The sequence below is a fragment of the Rhododendron vialii genome, chromosome 2a, assembly GCF_030253575.1.
Source record: "Rhododendron vialii isolate Sample 1 chromosome 2a, ASM3025357v1".
NCBI lineage: Eukaryota > Viridiplantae > Streptophyta > Magnoliopsida > Ericales > Ericaceae > Rhododendron > Rhododendron vialii.
This window is the reverse complement of record NC_080558.1, coordinates 37,265,610-37,284,503: the sequence shown is the minus strand read 5'-3', so window position 1 is coordinate 37,284,503 and position 18,894 is coordinate 37,265,610. Positions and strand designations below refer to the sequence as shown.

At 37.7% G+C, this 18,894-nt stretch overlaps 2 protein-coding genes and 1 long non-coding RNA gene across 9 annotated transcripts in view; 1 reads left to right on the top strand and 2 right to left on the bottom strand.

Annotated features, from left to right (window-relative positions):
* LOC131318180 (protein ANTI-SILENCING 1) overlaps positions 1-18,894 on the top strand; it is a 72,134-nt gene that overhangs the window by 31,325 nt on the left and 21,915 nt on the right. For 3 of the 6 annotated variants that reach the window (XM_058348010.1, XM_058348006.1, XM_058348012.1), the window contains one exon: positions 629-932. The exons of 1 other annotated variant lie outside the window; for it this stretch is intronic. The gene's annotated coding sequence lies outside the window, so the exon portion shown is untranslated. Of the gene's footprint in view, positions 1-628; positions 933-18,894 lie in introns of those variants that run through there. 2 more of the 6 variants (XM_058348008.1, XM_058348007.1) reach the window with 2 other exon arrangements.
* On the bottom strand, positions 3,139-6,781 carry LOC131317501 (protein NRT1/ PTR FAMILY 4.5-like). Its single transcript, XM_058347047.1, has 5 exons — positions 6,748-6,781; positions 5,225-5,442; positions 4,568-5,011; positions 4,332-4,456; positions 3,139-4,151 (listed from the first exon to the last, which is right to left on the bottom strand). Exons 1-5 carry the CDS (start codon positions 6,779-6,781, stop codon positions 3,233-3,235), a joined length of 1,740 nt encoding a protein of 579 aa, XP_058203030.1. The 3' UTR covers positions 3,139-3,232.
* LOC131318182 (uncharacterized) lies at positions 15,736-17,831 on the bottom strand. Of its 2 annotated transcripts, none has more exons than XR_009197537.1 (2): positions 17,695-17,831; positions 15,736-16,111 (listed from the first exon to the last, which is right to left on the bottom strand). It is a non-coding gene; the product is annotated as an uncharacterized LOC131318182 (long non-coding RNA). The 2 variants fall into 2 exon arrangements; XR_009197536.1 differs by lacking the exon at positions 17,695-17,831 and adding an exon at positions 16,236-17,579.

The window sequence follows — 18,894 nt, the reverse complement described above, 5'->3', positions numbered from 1 at the left end:
GGTTTCTGTTAGTTGAGGTGGATGAGGTGGACTTTTCTTGAATAGTTTAGGGGATAAAATTGAAATTAACTCTTGATAAGTTAAATTAGTTTTATAAAGTTTTGTTTCGTTTGGCTACTTTTTTTCTTAAATATGTTGACTACATTTGTTCTTAAATATGTTGAAGGAATGGATATATGATTGGTAGCTGAGTCCTGGTTAGTGTTTCACTTGTTTTGCACTGTATTGGGACTTCGAAATTGTTTCCCGTTTTCTCCTTCATCTTAAAGGAAATAATGCTTTTTGCATTGTCAACCGGAATTGATATGATTCAATCAGCAGTGCTGAATATCTGCTTTTGGAAACTAACGTTGAGAATTTGCTCATCTTCCCTAATCCCTCAATTTTAGGAACTGGAATATTCCTTTTTATGTTTTAATCATAAAGCTCTTAGCTTCTATTCTTTATTGTAGTTTACTTTTCTACCCTTGTATGTACTATGTAGAAGGTATGCGTTCCTTGATGAAGATGTGTTCTCTTCTATTTTTGGTTTAACTTCCTACGTATTCACGTGTCTATATGTGGTCGATTGTATGCTTTACGGTTCTCGCTACTTCTGATCGATCTTATTTTTTGTGTTTCATTCCAGAAGTAGATGAAATGCCTATGCCAAAAGTTGTAGTTCCCGTACAGAGTGAAGAACCAAGGCGAATTGTCGTCGTGCATATTTAGAATGGGATGAGAATCAGTTTTCAGGGTTTTGCTTGAGAAACACATGTATGAATATGGCACAAAGCGTCATACATCAAGCTGGTTCTTCTGTGGGTTATAGTTTGTACATGAGATGTTTCTTTTGTAAATTCTGAATTGGCAATGTTAAACCAATGCATATGATGGTTTTGAATGTAGTTAAGTGGGCAGAAGCTTGCCTTCGCCTTCAGTTTGCTTGTTAAGTCCGCCTAATTTTGTGTCTTTGGGTCCACAAAGGGGATCGGAATCCTTTGTCCGGACCATCTGTGAAAATCTTCCATGCAAACAACCAGTTTGATCAGACAATAATAGCAGTTAGCAGTGTCGTGTGGCTGTTCAATTTTTCTCGCAAAATGTGATTTGTTGGGCAGCTGTTGATGTTTGTATTTGTTGCATGCATGAGCTACATTGTAAGGTCAGGTTGCGATAACTTTTGTGGGCTGGGGTTTAAATAATTCATTGTAACTTTTGTGATGACGATCTTTCCCCTTCTCTGTGTACCCTCCCCACCCTTGTAAACCAACTACCCAAAAATTCTCGCACAGCAAAACCCATTTCTCTCCCTTTCTCCCATTCCAATTTTTCGGGAGAGAGAGAGAGAGAGAGAGAGACAACTTATAGCAACCTATTCTTTTCCATTTTTGTCCAACAGCCGTGAGGGAGAGATGCCATCATCCTTTATTCTCCATCCTAAACTCCACCTTCACTACCGAAATCACCACCATCCGGATCACCACAAACCACCATGTTCCATCTCTATTTTAGCTCAGGAAACAACCCCAATAAGTACCTCAGAAAATGGCTCCAGAACCAGCTGAAAAGCAGCCCAAACCAAGTCCCATTCCGGCTCTGAACCAGCCCGAACACGATTCCCCGATTCTGCTTCAAGACACCATTGAACCAGTCACAAGACCAGCCCAGTTTCAGCTCTCAAAACAGCTCCAAAATCAGCTCCATTCCAGTTCCAAACCAGCTGCAAATCTGCTCCATAAACTCCAGTTCCGAACAGCCCCGTAGCAACCCAAATAAGTCTCCATAGCAGTCCGAAAAACAGCCACAACCCGGCCCGACGGAGCTCCATCTGTCCATTACCGTATGTTTGATCAACCAACTCACCTGTCGTTTTCTGTAGAACTATCGGACCGAGATAGTTAAAACCTACCTCCCTAAGTATATTTGTATATAGTTTGTTAACGTGAGATTTAATTGTCGCGATGTATGTTCTCTTTTTCACCCGAATGAATGGCGTGTGGCGAAGCATATTGCAGCAGGGGATATTATGAACTAATTACTGAGATGTATTTGTGAAGGAGAAATGATTGGCCTCTAATGGTGAACTAATTAGGAACTTTATTGTAGTAGTGAACTCTAATAAGTGTATTGTATTTTGTGTTATGAACTCTAGTAGTAGGACAATTTGTTAAATGTTACGTAGAAATTTAAATGATTGTTAGCTCTGGAAGTTAATACTACATCCGTCTCAAAATGTTTGTTTGGTCCGCAAAACGAAAACTAAAAAATAATGCACTTCTTCCGAGAAAAAATTTAATTTAATTTTTTTCATAAATTAAAAGAACTCATCGTTAATTATCTAGTGCATTGTTGAAAAAAAAATTGAATTTTCTTACAAAAATTATATTATTTTTACGTCTTCCTTTTGCGGACCGAACAAACATTATGGGACGGAGAGAGTAGATGTTAGCTTTAGAAATTGATTATAAGAACCGAAACTTCTTGGAGCTAAGAACAGCAGAACTCATGTATTGTTTAGTCAAGATTATCAAGTATTTGTTTTTGGAGATATACATGTACATCGTGACCATTGCATTAGAAAGAAAATGAAATACCAACCGGTTATTGTCTTACTCTGTGACATCGCCATATAACTCATTATGCATATATATAGTTTGGATAATCTCACTAAGATATGTTAGATGGATTTAATCTTGTACAGATGTGATTACTGTGAACCATAATGGCTTATTGTTACTTTACATTGTTTTGTTTTGCGAGAACTTAGAACGGACTTAAGTTCAAGGGGTGGTATACAATTAGAGGATCACGTAGATGTTGATAAGTAAGCGATAAATCGGAAAGTGATCGAGTTATGATTTTAAGATAGGTGCTAACCGAGGCGCAGTCTTATGTTAAGATAGGTGCTAACAGAGGCCTAGTCTTGTATTAAGATGTGTAGCTACTGAAATGAAATTATATAACAATGCAATTGGCTGCCCAATTTTTCCAATATGGCCATCACTAAGAAAGAACATAAAAAATTAAGGCCAAACACTGAGAAATTGTAACAATTACATAAGTAAACAAAACATTATTATAAGCACCCTCAATCGCCATCTTCATTTGTCAGAGCTTTTTTGGTTTGGGATTTTGGATTTGGGAGGAGAGAGAAAGAGAAATGAGAGTAATAATTAGGGAGAAAAGTTTTTAGGGACCGTGCACAAAAAGAAGATTTGGGTCTAGAGATCCAAACCGAACATGGACTTTATCACTTTTGCACTTCAATGTCTTCCAACTCCTTGTTATACTGATCATTTAGAACCTTCCTAATAGTTGGACTTCTCACTGCCTGTGCTATTGGCTTATAGTTGTAGCTCTTAGCAACAAACAAATAGGCAAGGAAATTAAGGAAGCTCAATAGAGAAAGCAACCAATAAAAGAGATTTAAGTAGTTCCTATTGATATTATTTCCTCCCAACCAACCTCTACTACTTGTTAATCCCTTAGTTGCACTATTCACTATATTGACAGTGATAGTGCTCAAGAAAAATCCCAATGCCATGGAGCACCAAAGGAAGCATGTAGAGATGGACTTCATCCCTTTGGGTGCTTGTGAGTAGAAAAACTCGAGAAGACCGATGAACGAAAACAGGTCGGCGATACCGAAGATGAAGAACTGAAACGATAGCCAGAATACGCTCATAGGGAGTGGTTGGATCACCGGTATAGCATCGAGCATGTTGTGCTTTCGCGCAACCTCTTTTCGCTTTACTTCTATGATTCCGGCTACTGCCATAGACAGACAGGAGAGGACTAGACCGACACCAATACGTTGGAGGTGGGTTATGCCGGTGGGGTGGCCAGTGATCCTACGGGCAAAGGGTACGAACAGACGATCATAAATGGGGACGAGAACGAGGAGGAATATGATAGGGATGATGGCGAGGGAAGCCGGGGGTATGTGGAAATGTTTGGTTATCCTTGTGTCCATGGTTATAGCTTGTTGGATGGAGAAGGTTTGGAGCTGAGCTACGCACAGGGTCATAATTATCGCGCAACAAAATATTGGAAGTACGCCTAAGATGATCTTTGCGTTTTCCACTTGAGTCACCCTGCAAAGTTTCCACGGATTTGGTTTTTCTTGTTTGGCAGCCGGAGCGGATTGGATGGCTGCTTTGTCAAGGAACCTATGAGTAATTCACAAAAGAAAACTTGTTAGCTACAAGAACAACTTAATTACACACATACACATGCTTTGTCAAGGAACCTATGAATAGTTCATGCAGTCGCCGCTCTCTCTCTCTCTCTCTCTCTCTCTCTCTCAATCAAAAGTTGATCGAGTTAGGAAAAGGAAGGAAAATAATTACTTATAAACATCTCTGTGAGGTAGAAACTCTATCTCCATTACAGGCTTATCGCCATCGATCTCAAATAGATCTTCAGGATCCTCGGGCAGGCGAAGATTTCGATTATGGAAAGCAGCTACGTATACCTGCAAATCGCACAAACAATGCAAATAACTCATTCTCTATAGCTACCACTTATAATATGACGAGAGGATGGACTATATATGCAGCTAGGCATATATAGGCTAGGTATCCACCTGTATAACTTCGACGAAAGCGTTGCTTTTCTGAATGACTTGAATCCTGTATCGTGGCAATCCAGAAGTGAAGAAGAAGGCGCCCACAACCATGGAAATGGAAGACATCCCGAATCCCAAATCCCAGCCCTTATTGTCTTGGATCCACACCACGAGCGTCAGGCTAATGACAGTGCCGATGTTTCCAGACAATAAGAACCAGTTGAAGAAGCTGGACATTTGCTTTGCCTCTTTAGGATCTTTCTCCTCAAACTGATCAGCACCGTGCGACGGTAACGAGGCTTTTATTCCTGCACTCCCGGCCGCCACCAAATAAAGCCCTCCGAAGAGGAGGGCGGCGTGGCCTCCTCCAACTTTGACGCAATGTGCAGTTGGATCAAACAAGTCGCAAGGAGGTGGCTTGAGTTTGGAGGAGTGAGCTTGGATTGCTAGCAATCCAAGTCCCTATAGAAACAAACAATCAATGAGGAATTAATCAAATTATTGCTTAGCCAAAAAAAGAAGAAGATGATTCCAATTATTAAGGTGGGCCCATAAAGTGTGAATTAATAGGTGTGCACTAGAGTTTTGGTACTAACAAAGACAGTTTTGGCATTATCATCTTCCATTTTTTTTCTTAGCTACATATGTATACGTAGATATATATATACTACATACCACAGTCTCGAAGCAAGCTGAAATGAGCACAGATTTGGGACGGCCGATGTGCATGTCTGCTAGGATGGCAATGAAGATGGAGAGAATGTAGCTGGTACCCATGTAGTTTGTAGTCTGGTTGGCTGCATCGGCTATGTTAATGTGCATCACCTGAGTCAAGTACGTCACCAGATTCGTTGCCAAGGCCAGAGTCGCAATGTTCTCGAAACTAAAAGTGGCTGCACCAACCCAAAGCCACAACCATGCACCATTAATTAATAACCAGAAAACAAAACTAATAAGTACGTACGTATTAGTCACACAGACTTAGTTCTAGTTATTATTATGTCATCGATCTTAACTATGAGCATGTGTATAAATGGTATAATTGTTGTGTGTCTTATGTAATTGATCGAAAATTATTCAATACTAGCTCCCAGAGTATACAAACAGTATACTCCCTCCTCTTACATAACACGTGGGGCCCACACGAGGAACACGTGTGGGACCCACATGTTATGTGATAACCCCCTTTGTTAGTTGGCTGAATCGGTAATTGCTATAATTGAGACGGAGGAGTGAGAATTCTCGTGACAAAATATTTTCTCTTTTACAAAACCGAGAAGTGTGAGTTATATGATGAAAGTGAAAAAAAAAAAAGTATGTTAGCTAGGACCAAATCAAATTGTATTTCAATTTTTCAATTCTATCTACCCATTCCAATTCTGTTAAGAATATTGCACGGAAAACGTTACTTGTCATTACTTTCTATAGGATGTTTTCGTTAAGTGAACACGCAAAAAAAAAAAAAAAAAATTTCCCTCTTTCTTGTATTTTTTTTTATTTATCATTATCTCACTGGTCAATTGCACCTTGAAATATTCTATGTATCTGTTATAAAACTCTCTAGCTATCCAATTCGAGATTTTCAAAAAAAAATTGTAATATTTTATCTTTTACAAAACCGAGAAGTGTGAGTTATATGGTGAAAGTGAAAAAGAAAAAAAAAGTGGGATTCGTTTTTGTCATGAGTTAGTGTTTTTCCCATGTTTTTTTGAGCAAGGGTGCTTTTAGATAGGGCAAATTACCAAAAGCACCCCTGAGATTTTTGTAAATTATAAATTGTCTCCTCATGTTTTGAGAAATCACAAATCAACCCATGTCCCACAACAAATTACCCCATGTCATGATGTAGCAAGCTAGAAAATTCGACGGAATCTATTTGACACTATCAAATACTCCCTCCGTCAGGATTTAATAGTCCTTTTTTGGAGTTCATGCCATTTTTCAATCGAATATATTTTCTAATTTATAATATTTTACGTGATTTCGAAAATATTGTATTATAGAACTAATCGAGATCTATCAAACAATATCCATATTCGATATGAAATTCATTATAGATTTAAAGATATAACCTGTTTTTTAGCAGGTTAGAATAGAACTATGGACAATTAAATCCGGACGGAGGGAGTACTAATTACATAATGGATTACACTATCCTTTTGTAACTTGTGAAAGACTATAAATGTGTGAAAAGTAACCTTTCACAAGCAATTTCCTAACATGCAGCTCCATCACGACTAGGAAGTAATTTGTACACGCCGGGGGTTATTTTATAATTTCCAAAATATGAAGGGACAATTTGAAATTTTTAGAAACCTTGGGTTGACAGTACGTGTGTATCTATTATTGGAAGAGGAGTAGTACCGTCAATGAAATTCAGAACATAAAACTGTCTATGAAAATAAATCAACGGTCCAGATTCACAGATTTAATTTCATGAACACTTTCATGTGCTGAGTTTCATGGATCCTAACACTTTTGTTATTAGAATTTAGTGACTAAACAATTAACATGAATCTGACACTCCAATGCACATGCTCCAAGTCACTAATAAGACCTTGTTATCCTTAGTTTTTTTTTTTTTTTTTTGGCGTTTTATCCTTATACAAAAAATTCTGCATTTATTAATTTTGCACCAAATTTTCATAAACTATTGATTCATTTCGACGAGAGGAACCAAAAAATCCAAATTTTTTACTTTTATCTAAATATTTTTGAAAATATTCAAGTTAAAACCCCAAAAGCCGACTTTTTAGGCTTTATCTTCGATATTTTCAAATATATTTGGGTAAAAGTAAAAAAAATTACTTTTCTGATTCCGTTTGTCAAGATCGACGAATCAATAATCTACAAGAGTTTAGCGTAAATTTAATAAAGACAACGCCCAAAAATGCTAAGAAGAACAAAGCCTAAAATATTTATACATATCTGCTATCCACAAAAATATAAAAAGGCAACTAAAAATTTTGTTCAATCCCTATTGGTCATTTATTAAATAGTGACAATGTCTCATGAAAATTTCATGTGAAACAATGGATTATAATAACCATTTGAAATTTGTCGATCTAATAAATTATAGTTTGCATGTGAAATTGTGAAAGACTATAAATTAGGGGAAAATCCTATACGTACCGACAAAAAATATAGGGAAATCGTACCGACGGCCGCTCGCGGCCGTCTCCGGCCACCGGACGGCCGATCCGAGCCGTCCAAAAATTTAAAAAAAAAAAAACGAGAGGCCCTTCGTGGGAATCAACAGCATCCGATGTGTGTAGGGTGCTTGATCTAAATACCCTATTTTTCGTGTATATATACTCCTCTCGTTTTTTTTTTTTTTAAATTTTTGGACGGCTCGGATCGGCAGTCCGGTGGCCGGAGACGGCCGCGCGCGGCCGTCGGTATACCGTCGATAGGAAACGGTCGGTGCAAATAGCACCACTCTAAATTAGGTGACAATGTCTCATGAAAATTCAAAGGTGACAATGTGACAATGTCACCTAATGTCTCATGAAAATTCAAAGGTGACAATGTCTCATGAAAATTTCATCTGAAACACATGGATTATATATAACTAGTGCTTGCCCGTGCCTACGGCACTATGCATCCCGGTTGAAATTGCCCGGTCCTACGGCACTTGCTAATTAGTGGCTCAAATACTAAATCGATTCATTAGTGTGTAATCTGTAATCCTCTTTTTAGAGGCACAAAAGAGAATTACCCGTGTTTACAGCACTCTTCCAACTATACATTTAAGCTAGCTACAAAGAACTATCAATTTGCTCATAGAGTTCATACCAATTTCTTTTACTCCACCAAAAAAGATTAAAGAAGTATGTCGAGTTGGGCTTAATGAAGCAAATAAATACATCCAGCAATTTTGTAACTTGAGGGCAATTTCCAATTTTTACTAAAAGTGCTAAACACGGATCTCTTCACATATATCAACTACTTTGAGCATCATTAACTTAGCACTTTTAGGTAGCGGGGGGGGGGGGGGGGGGGGGGGGGGGGGGGCCCCCCCTTTGTCGTAATCCAAAATTTAATACCGAAACTGATTATTGATCCAAGGCTAATACATTCAGAGGATTTTTTACTAAACAGAATATACGAAATTGCCACCAAAGTTGTTTCTTTTTCTCTTCAAATTCAACAATTCTATATACTGTATGCATAAGAGATAATCCATATGGGAGCCTCTGAGATGTCGCCGGCTGATGGCATCAATTGGGTTTCCAGAGAGAGGGAGAGGAGAAGGGGAAAGTGAGAGACTGAGAGAGAATGAGTATAAGCCACGTGGGTAAGTGGGTTTCAAATTTTGAAAGTAGACCTTTTTTCTTTCAAATTATAAGTCCACGATTGCACATTATTTACGAAACATGCCATCCAGAGCTTAATTTGTGAGAATGAAGAGGAAGAAATCTGAGCCGTTAGATTTGTTTGTATGAGTAGATAAATTTTGTACGTGTTTGAGATTAATTTGAACCATTGAAAAAGAATATTTTGTTAGGAATATTCCTAAAGACCCTTCTGTTTTATAAGATATATTTTTTTTTTTTCACGGAAGAATGAATGATTTTATTAAGACAAAGAGCGATCCGAGGACTGAAAATCATCACGGGCAAGATTAGCGAGATGTTGGGAGACAGGACCTCCCCAACACTCCAATCTAGCACCTAATAGGGAACGCTTAGCCAATGAATGAGCTACCCTATTACAATAACGCTTAACATGAATGAAGGAACAAGATGAAAATAAAGGGAAAAGCTCTACACAATCAGCAAGGATAGAGCTACAATCAGATAGAGACTTTCCATCTTGAACCAAAGCCTGAACTACCTGTAACGAGTCACCTTCAACAATAATTTTAGAAAATCCTCTAATAGCCGCAGTGACAAGGGCTTTGCGAAATCCCAAAGCCTCAGTAGAACGTGGCGATAAGAAACCCGCAAAAGGAATTGAGATAGATCCTAAAATTTCACCAAAATGGTTTCTAGCTACAATACCCACACCAGAAATGCCATTCTTTTTGTTAACTGTGCCGTCAACATTAAGTTTAATAACATTAGGTGGAGGGGGAAGCCAGGACGAGGGGTGGGGTGGAGTGGAGAGTCTAGGGAGGGAATGGACCGTTTCTGTAGCTGCCTTGAACTCCTCGCATAGATAGATAACCATTCAAACTTAGACATATTCGGCTAATGTCAGGAATGGCAGGCTGACCTTCTACTGAGATCAAGAATTGAAGAAAACAGGGTTTTGAAATAGACGAAAAATGATCTTATGGCGATTTCTATGTTCAAAAACCTTGAGTTTGGACAAGATCATAGATGATTCATCATTCAAACTTGATATATTCGGATAGTATTTAAAAAATAGATAACAGTAAATATAATGCATTTGAACATTCCAATTATCTTTAAGAAAATCTCAATTCTATTAGCTAGGATCAAATCAAATTGTATTTCAAATTTTCAATTCTATCTACCCATCCCAATTCTGTTAAGAATTTCTAGGACATTTTTGGTTAAGTGAACACGCAAAAAAAAAATTCCCTTTTTCTTGTATTTTTTATCATTATCTCACTAGTCAATTGCACCTGAAAATATTCTGTATATCTGTAGTATAAAACTCTCTAGCTATCCATTTCGAGATTTTCAAAAATATTGTAATATATTGCCTTCAAATACTGGGTAAGTTACAAATACTGAGTTCTTTAGCTAACAAAGATAATTCATTTTTTAATTTCCATATCGCATTCACACTTGTTTGTAATCATCAAACAACAATCTCCTTGATGAAGACAAGCTGGCACCGAGGACAACCGGCAAACCCTCGCTGCCACAGGAAGCATTCCGACAACCGGATCCCAAAACCAACGAATGAAATTCTAACTAAACCTGCACTCATAAAACATTACTAGCCACCAGATCTAGGGAGACCAGAATCTGGGGTAGAAAAACCAAACTGGGGGATTGAGACCCCAGTCAGGAGAAAACTCACCGATAGGAACCGGTGAAGAAAAATCCTAGCCTCTCCACCAAGCCTCGATTCTTATTAGCCACACCGCCGAAAAAGATCTTCGATGAGTACTTTAAAACGGTGCAAAAAAAGTTCCAAAATGATTATGAAAAATAGTACGATTCTTTTGAAAGTCAAAATGACACGACTTTACGTAGGGACTATTTAAAATAGGACGGAGGACATAGTAATGCCAACAACAGGTTTTACTAACTTATAAATCATGAGGTAAAGTGTGTGCTTAAATGGAAAAAAAGTACAGCTTAATTATTTTACAATTTTCCCGTTCAAGCAGCGTATCACAGATTTTATACTCGTAATCTTTATTTTTTTTCGTTTTTTTGCATGTCACGTGCTAGCTAAAAGAAATCTATATTAATATCTTAACACCAACGCAACCCGTTAGACCATACGTAAGGCCATTAATTAATAACATTCTCTTCCGACTCTTGTTCGTATAATTGAACCAACGTACGATCTCATTATTACATGTGTGCAACTACGTACACAACCGATCCGGTTTTCATGACATTCTGATTGGCAACACAATTAGTTTTTGGGAAGTTTTGGTCATTTCTTCTGCAGCTATTGCAATATTTGCTCATCCACTCTAAATGAGTACTACTATAGGTACCGTATTGATGGCGTACTGACAGCCACGCGGGGCCCACTACGGGTCCCGCACTGAAAATCCGAGCTGTTTAATAATTTTTTTTAAAAAAAAACTGAGTGGGTGTTGCAAAAAATCAGCTCAATCCAGTATGTGTAGGTGCTCGATCCAAGCTTCCCATTTTTTCATCGAATCTTCCCATTTTTCCCGATTTTTACAAAAATGGAAAGATCGGATCGAGCACTTACACATATCGGATTGAGCTGATTTTTGCGATAGCCACTCGGCTTTTTTTAAAAAAAATTATTGAACGGCTTGGATTTTCTTTGCGGGGCCCACTACATGGCCGGCGGTATGCACAGCCGTCGGTCCTCATATCTTTTTCGTTAAATTAGTGTCAGTAAGAAAACTTTTGACTGGACATTGAAAAAAACAGAATCGAATTACATAAAACAGGCGGATAAAAAAAAAAAATAACTACATAAAACAGGGAATGGAGGCAGAAAATAATAATAGATGTTACAGAGAGACTAAAAATGTACAAGGAATGGTAGCTAGCAAAATAATAATTATGGAAAAATTAGCCATAAGGATGGTACAATAGTGTTTTGAAATCTTACAGAGTGATAGCAAAGCAAACCGCATTCCTCCATGTATGCCTTTCCTAGCAGGTCTTCCCTTCCAGTCCACTTTTCCCTCAATCGTCTCATCACCTCTCTCCTGCAAGTCATAGACAAACACATATTCATAAACAAACAGGCAGAGAAATCAATCTACAAGGGGTACATATTGTGGGCCCCTCCGGCCAAATTTTTCCCGGACTTTTTGACACAGTCTTTTGTTTGGCTTTTTGGATTTTTTTTCCGTCGTTTTAGATGAACTTTTTTTAACTTTGGCATACATTTATATACTTTTTCAATTCATTTTATTGAAATGAAAAAATATTATATAAAAAATTGGACTCAAATCAAGAAAACAAAAATTACGACAAAACACCGAAAAAGACCATCTCAAAAAGTTCAGGAAAAGTTTGGCCAAAAGGGCCCGAAGAAATGGACTCAGATCCTATTCATTTACTTCGGAACAGTTCGGTTCCTATGGGTGGCTCAGATTTAAAGAGGGTGTTTTTGATTTTTTGTTTAAAAAAAACACCCCTTTAAATCTGAGCCGTCCACGGATGCACAAAATGGACCAAACTGGTCCTAAGCAAATGGATGGGATCCTGCCCCCAAAGAAATGAAATAAAATTACAAAAGTACGTACCATAGCTGCAATTAAATTGAGGTTTTTGAAACTAGCTGAAAGATCGAGAAGTGGAGAGGTAAAAGAATGATGAGGGCTATGTGGTATATAACTAGAGTTACATGTGTGCGTATTTATAGATATGGACAATGAGAAATTGGGAATCTTGGTTTATAAATTAATAGTTGTGATGATGATGACCATTTCTTTGTATCATATTAAATGCAGCAGGATTTTTTCAAATGGAAGAGAGATTCTAATGACACATGCATCCTAAATTATAGTATTAATTAAGTAGTTAAATATGTCACACCAATTTTGACACCAGAAAATAAAACAAAAGGCTTTGATTATTGTAATTTAAAATTCCGGTATGGATTGATCTTTTCCTTCATTTTTGGTTTTCATGTTTCTAAACCCAAACATTATGAAAGCTTTTCTGGAAGAATCCATCATATTTCTCGTCTTCTCTGTTTCAGAGAAAAGAATTTTCCAGAATTGGAGAATAGACAGATATATCAGGGTAGTTCCGGAGACCCCTAAAAAAACCTCTAAAAAAATCTCGCAAAGTTTCCAATCGAATTTTGATGATTCAAGTCGCTCAATGTAATCAGAACTTGATTTTGAGGGTGCACGCGAGAAATCAGCAAAAAAAATGACCGGGAAGGGCTTCATCCGAATAATTTTTTATTGAACTTTATTGAACGGTTTAATAAAACACTGATTTAATCAAGCCCTTCCCGGTTATTTTTTTTTCCAATTTTACAACGGCACCTTTAAAATCACGTTCTGAACACATTGAGCGGCTCGGATTATCAAAATTCGATCAGAAACTTTGTGGAGTCTTTTTAGGAGTCCCCGGAACCACCTCGTGTGTGTGTATATATATATATCACTCCGGATCCCTTCAGGGATCCCGGAGGCCTGGTTGGTGCGGGACTCGTTTTGCAGCCGTTGGATTTAATCCAACGGCCAGGAAAAGATAAGCCAGTAAAAACGCGAAAATTACACTTTTTTCCCTAACCACTCACACTTCCCCCCTTCGTTCACAGTTCACGCGGACCACAGAGAGAGAGTGAGAGAGAGAGAGGGAGAAGAAACTCAGACGAACGAAGAACACAAGGACGACGAACATCAGAATCGAGCGGCTGAAGCTGAAGGTCTCTCTCTGGTTCGATTCTCTAATCTCTCTCTCTCTTTCTCTCAAAATCTGGTTAGGGCTTTTTTTGCCGATTCTGGTTCAGCAAAAATTAGGGCTTTTTTTACCGATTGGAACCTAGCTCTCTCTCTCTGCATTTTCTGCAAAAACCAGAACAGGTTTTAGGGTTTTTGAAACTCGAACCAAAAAAAGATTATTTGGCTTTTTTATCCTGTATTTGATGTACTTCTCTGGTTGATTGTAGTCGTGTTGTGCAAATTAGACATCTCTTGCTCTTATGCTTCTTATTTGTCAAATTTATGACCGATCATAAGTTTAGGTTTTGTGGCTTTGCCAAAGCATGATCTTTGGTCGTAGTCATTAGTTTATTAGTGTTACTTGTGAACTGATTTTACAGGCCATTGTATTCTTTTGATGGTCAATTGTTGTAAGATCTTCAAGTAGTCCGTCCGAAGATGTGTGTATATTCGCGAAAAATACCAAATACCACATATATTTGGCTGGGAAAAATATGCAATATTCCCAGTAGCGGCTCTAGGAATTTGAATTAGGGTGTTCAGAAATAAATATATTTTATTTTTAAACGAAAATTCAATTTGTTTTGGAAGTTGTCGTATTACGCAGTAGACAATGTTCCAAGAATGGAGAGAGTTAAATTTTGTAGTTGTCGTAGACAAATTCTCATATATTGTGCCAATATTTAACTGGCGTATTAATCTACTAAAACCCTTTTGAAAGAAATTGTAACGAGTATATTGGGGCTAACCTTTTCGAAAGTACGTTGTTTGTTAGGATGACGCGATGAGATTTTTTATCTTAGTCTTAAATTCGAAGGAATATTATTCAAGTTAACGGGGTTCTGCAATGTAGTTGAATTTTTTTTAAAGCTTTGTCTGTAATTTTATAAGCTAACTAGACAAAAAAAAATAGTTATGTGAAAATAACACATTTAGAGCATCGATAATAGAGATGGAGAGAGAATGCAAAGCATGATATTTAATACACTTTAACATAGAATTTGCAATCGAATCGTATTTCTATAATTTCTGTTCTTTCGGAACTTTTTGTAAAGATCATAGATCTCAAGTCCAGTCTGGCTGTCTTAATACAATCTTGAGGGTGGTGGCAGTGGTGTTGTGGAGGAAAATTAGCCTTTTTCATAGTCCTGTGATAATGGTAAAATGAAGAGTTGCAGGCCTTTCTTGCTCTTCTTCTATTTTTTGAAGACCTCGACTCTTTAATTAGCACCATTGATATTGGTTTAAATTGATACTTTGGTGCAGGTGGAAATACAGGGAAGTCCATGGGTTTGGACGAGGATGATATAAGTGACACCAACAAATCCGTGGGTGAAGGGAATGCTGCTGCTGCTGCTTACGATGAGCATCTGACCCCAGCAGAGAGACGGTATATGGAACAGAAGGAGAGAATTTTTTTTTGAACAGCAACAAAAGGAGAGAATTGATGTTCATAGGCTGGCCAAGATAGCGAACAAATCGCATCGTGACCGTATTCAGGATTTCAACCAGTATCTCGCTAACACTCATGAGCATTACAACATTCCTAAAGTTGGTCCCAGCTGATTCCCCTGCAGCATTACCAGTCCCGAAGGATAGACAGAAAATTCACTTCACTTTGCAATTGACATCTTTAAGCTGTGTTCAAAAATCCATTGCTTGTCTCGAAATCAATTTACGTTCTTGTGTTTGGTTGGCTTATTGGTCTATCCAAAGATGATGATGCCTTGGTTTTACCCAACTCTACTTTGATGATTCTTATCCGGGTGTTATTGACTTATCAGTTCTAATAGTTCCTCCGCTTAAGGAACAAAAGGAAACCATTTTCCCCCACCGTGCCAGATTAAATTATCCTTGCGAAGTAAACATGGAATGACGTAGAAATATCCGAGATGGCCTTTTAAAACTACCATTCTTCATGGCTGCAACCGCGGAACCAAGAGCTGGGAATTGAGCTTCTGTCGCTCAAGTCGGTTAAAGTGGATGCCGAACAAGCCTGGCTCAAGTCGGTTAAAGTGGATGCCGAACAAGCCTGTCTCGACAATGGCCCAATGCAATCAAGCAAATCAATTTCATGGAAGTGGATGCTGCCATTTCAATGCATTTAACCACAGCTTCCCATTTTGGGACAACTACTAACTGATTAAGATACAAGTCAACCATATATTTATTGGATCCATGTGCAAATAAAGTATCACAAGCAAAAGCGGCATCTTTATTTTTGGCCAAGCCAAAAAGAAACAACTGAAATTACAAAAAAATAGATATTACACCGACCCATATAAAACAAAGGTCAAACACTAGAGTGCGCGATAAGGACCTAATAATCTCATTTGGTTCCCTCGTACAAAAGCACAATGAACAGAAAACCAACTGGGTGAATCTCATGACATTTTACAGTCAATCATCGAGTTTCATCCTCAAGATTAAAGAAACCTGCTGTCAAATCATCATACAGTTTCTTGAACTTTGCCACAAAGGCTATCTCTCCTTCAGCAGGATCCTCAAATTTTTGAGACCTGCAGATTAAATAGATTAGCATAGAAAACATCCAGCATTTTCTGAAATCAAACAACATAAGAAGAAAATAGGGAGAGATATTCAGTCGAAAATTGTCGCATCCTCGACTTCAATTTTACTTACACCAAGCGGTAGAATAGATCTCCTAGCCAGAAAGTATGCACACAGAAGCTATGTTAGTAATGTTACATGATGACTGACTTTTCACATTGCTGAAGATTTCATGCCCACACAATACAACCCGGGTAAGTGTAAGGAATATGCATATGATCCATCATATTTTCTTTTTCTTTTTTTGTTGGTGATTGAACTCTAGAGTAACCATTGCTTGCAGTTTCTGATTAATCTGCTTTGCATGGCTAATATATAAGAAGGGAAACGCTAATGGACAGTGGATATTTGAACACCTAACGCATTGAACACTCTATCACAGCCCAATTACAACACCTAACTCAATCAATTGAACATTCTATCACAACCCAATTACAACCCATCAATCCAGGTAATTCATATTTGAACGCCTAACGCATTACCTTAAATAAAGCTCACAATCCTAATTGAAAAAAAAAGAGACAGAAGAATCTATTGGTTTAAATATCATGCTCTGTGTTCTCTCTCCATCTCTATTATCGATGCTCTAAATGTGTTATTTTCACATAACTATTTTTTTTGTCTAGTTAGCTTATAGAATTACAGACAAAGCTTTAAAAAAAATTCAACTACATTGCATAACCCCGTTAACTTAATTAATATTCCTTCGAATTTAAAACTACGATAAAAAATCTCATCACGTCATCCTAACAAACAACGTACTTTCGAAAAGGTTAGCCCCAATATACTCGTTACAATTTCTTTCAAAAGGGTTTTAGTAGATTGGTAATACACGAGTTAAATATTGGCACAACATATGGGAATTTGTCTAGGACAACTACAAAATTTAACTCCCTCCATTCTCGAAACATTGTCTACTGCGTAATACGACAACTTCCAAAACATATTGAATTTTCGTTTAAAAATATAATATATTTATTTCTGAACACCCTAATTCAAATTCTTGGAGCCGCCACCGGGAATATTGCATATTTTTCCCAGCCAAATATACGTGGTATTTGGTATTTTTCGCGAATATACACACATCTTCGGACGGACTACTTGAAGATCTTACAACAATTGACCATCAAAAGAATACAATGACCTGTAAAATCAGTTCACAAGCAACACTAATAAACTAATGACTACGACCAAAGATCATGCTTTGGCAAAGCCACAAAACCTAAACTTATGATCGGTCATAAATTTGACAAATAAGAAGCATAAGAGCAAGAGATGTCTAATTTGCACAACACGACTACAATGAACCAGAGAAGTACATCAAATACAGGATAAAGAAGCCAAATAATCTTTTTTGGGTTCGAGTTCCAAAAACCCTAAAACCTGTTCTGGTTTTTGCAGAAAATGCAGAGAAAGAGAGAGCTAGGTTCCAATCGGAAAAAACAGCCCTAATTTTTGCTGAACCAGAATCGGCAAAAAAAGCCCTAACCAGATTTTGAGAGAAAGAGAGAGAGAGATTAGAGAATCGAACCAGAGAGAGACCTTCAGCTTCAGCCGCTCGATTCTGATGTTCGTCGTTCTTGTGTTCTTCGTTCGTCTTCGTTTGTCTGAGTTTCTTCTCCCTCTCTCTCTCTCTCTCTCTCTCTGTGGTCCGCGTGAACTGTGAACGAAGGGGGGAAGTGTGAGTGGTTAGGGGAAAAAGTGTAATTTTCGCGTTTTTACTGGCTTCTCTTTTCCTGGCCGTTGGATTAAATCCAACGGCTACAAAACGAGTCCCGCACCAACCAGGCCTCCGGGATCCCTGAAAGGATCCGGAGTGTGTATATATATATATACGGGGCGGTTCCAGGGACAACTAATTAGACACCTAAAAAAATACCTCATAGTTTTCGATCAAATTTTAATGATTCGAGCCGCTCAATGTGATCAGAACGTGATTTTAAGGGTACCCACGAGAAATCATAAAATAAAATAAAAAAGATCGGGAATGGCTTGATCTGAGCAGTTTTTAGCTTAGATTTGATGAACAGCTCAATTAAAAACTGCTCAAAACAAGCACTTTCCGGTCATATTTTTTGCTTATTTATCGCGGATACCCTTAAAATCACATTATGCATACATTAAACGGTTTGGATCATAAAAATTTGATCGAAAACTATGAGATTAAGATTTGGGGTGTTTTTTTTAGGTATTTTTTTAGGTGTGTGTGCGTGTGTGTGTGTGTGTGTATATCAGTCCCGATCAAGTCCGTACCGTCCGCACCTCCCCTTTCTCGATCGAATTTCGATGATTCGAACCGCTAAATGTGATTAAAACGTGATTTTAAGGGTATCCGCTAGAAATCGGCAAAAAAAAAATACCGAAAAGGGCTTGATTTGAGCAGTTTTTTATTGAACCGTTTAGTAAAAAATTATTCGGATGAAGCTCGTCCCGATCATTTTTTTTTTTGCTGATTTCTCATGGGTACCCTTAAAATCATGTTCTGATCACATTGAGCGGCTCACATCATTGAAATTTGATCAGAAAAGGAGAGATGCGGACGATGTAGACTGAACGAAGTGTGGACTTGATCTGAACTATATATATATAATAAAATCCCTTAGTTTGTATTGGGGTGGATAGCAGTAGGTAGATATATAATGAAGTAGGGAAAGTCTTTAGTACACACCTCTTTAAGATGTGTACCTTATGCATTTATAGTGTGATTTATATTGTGTCACATCATAAAAAA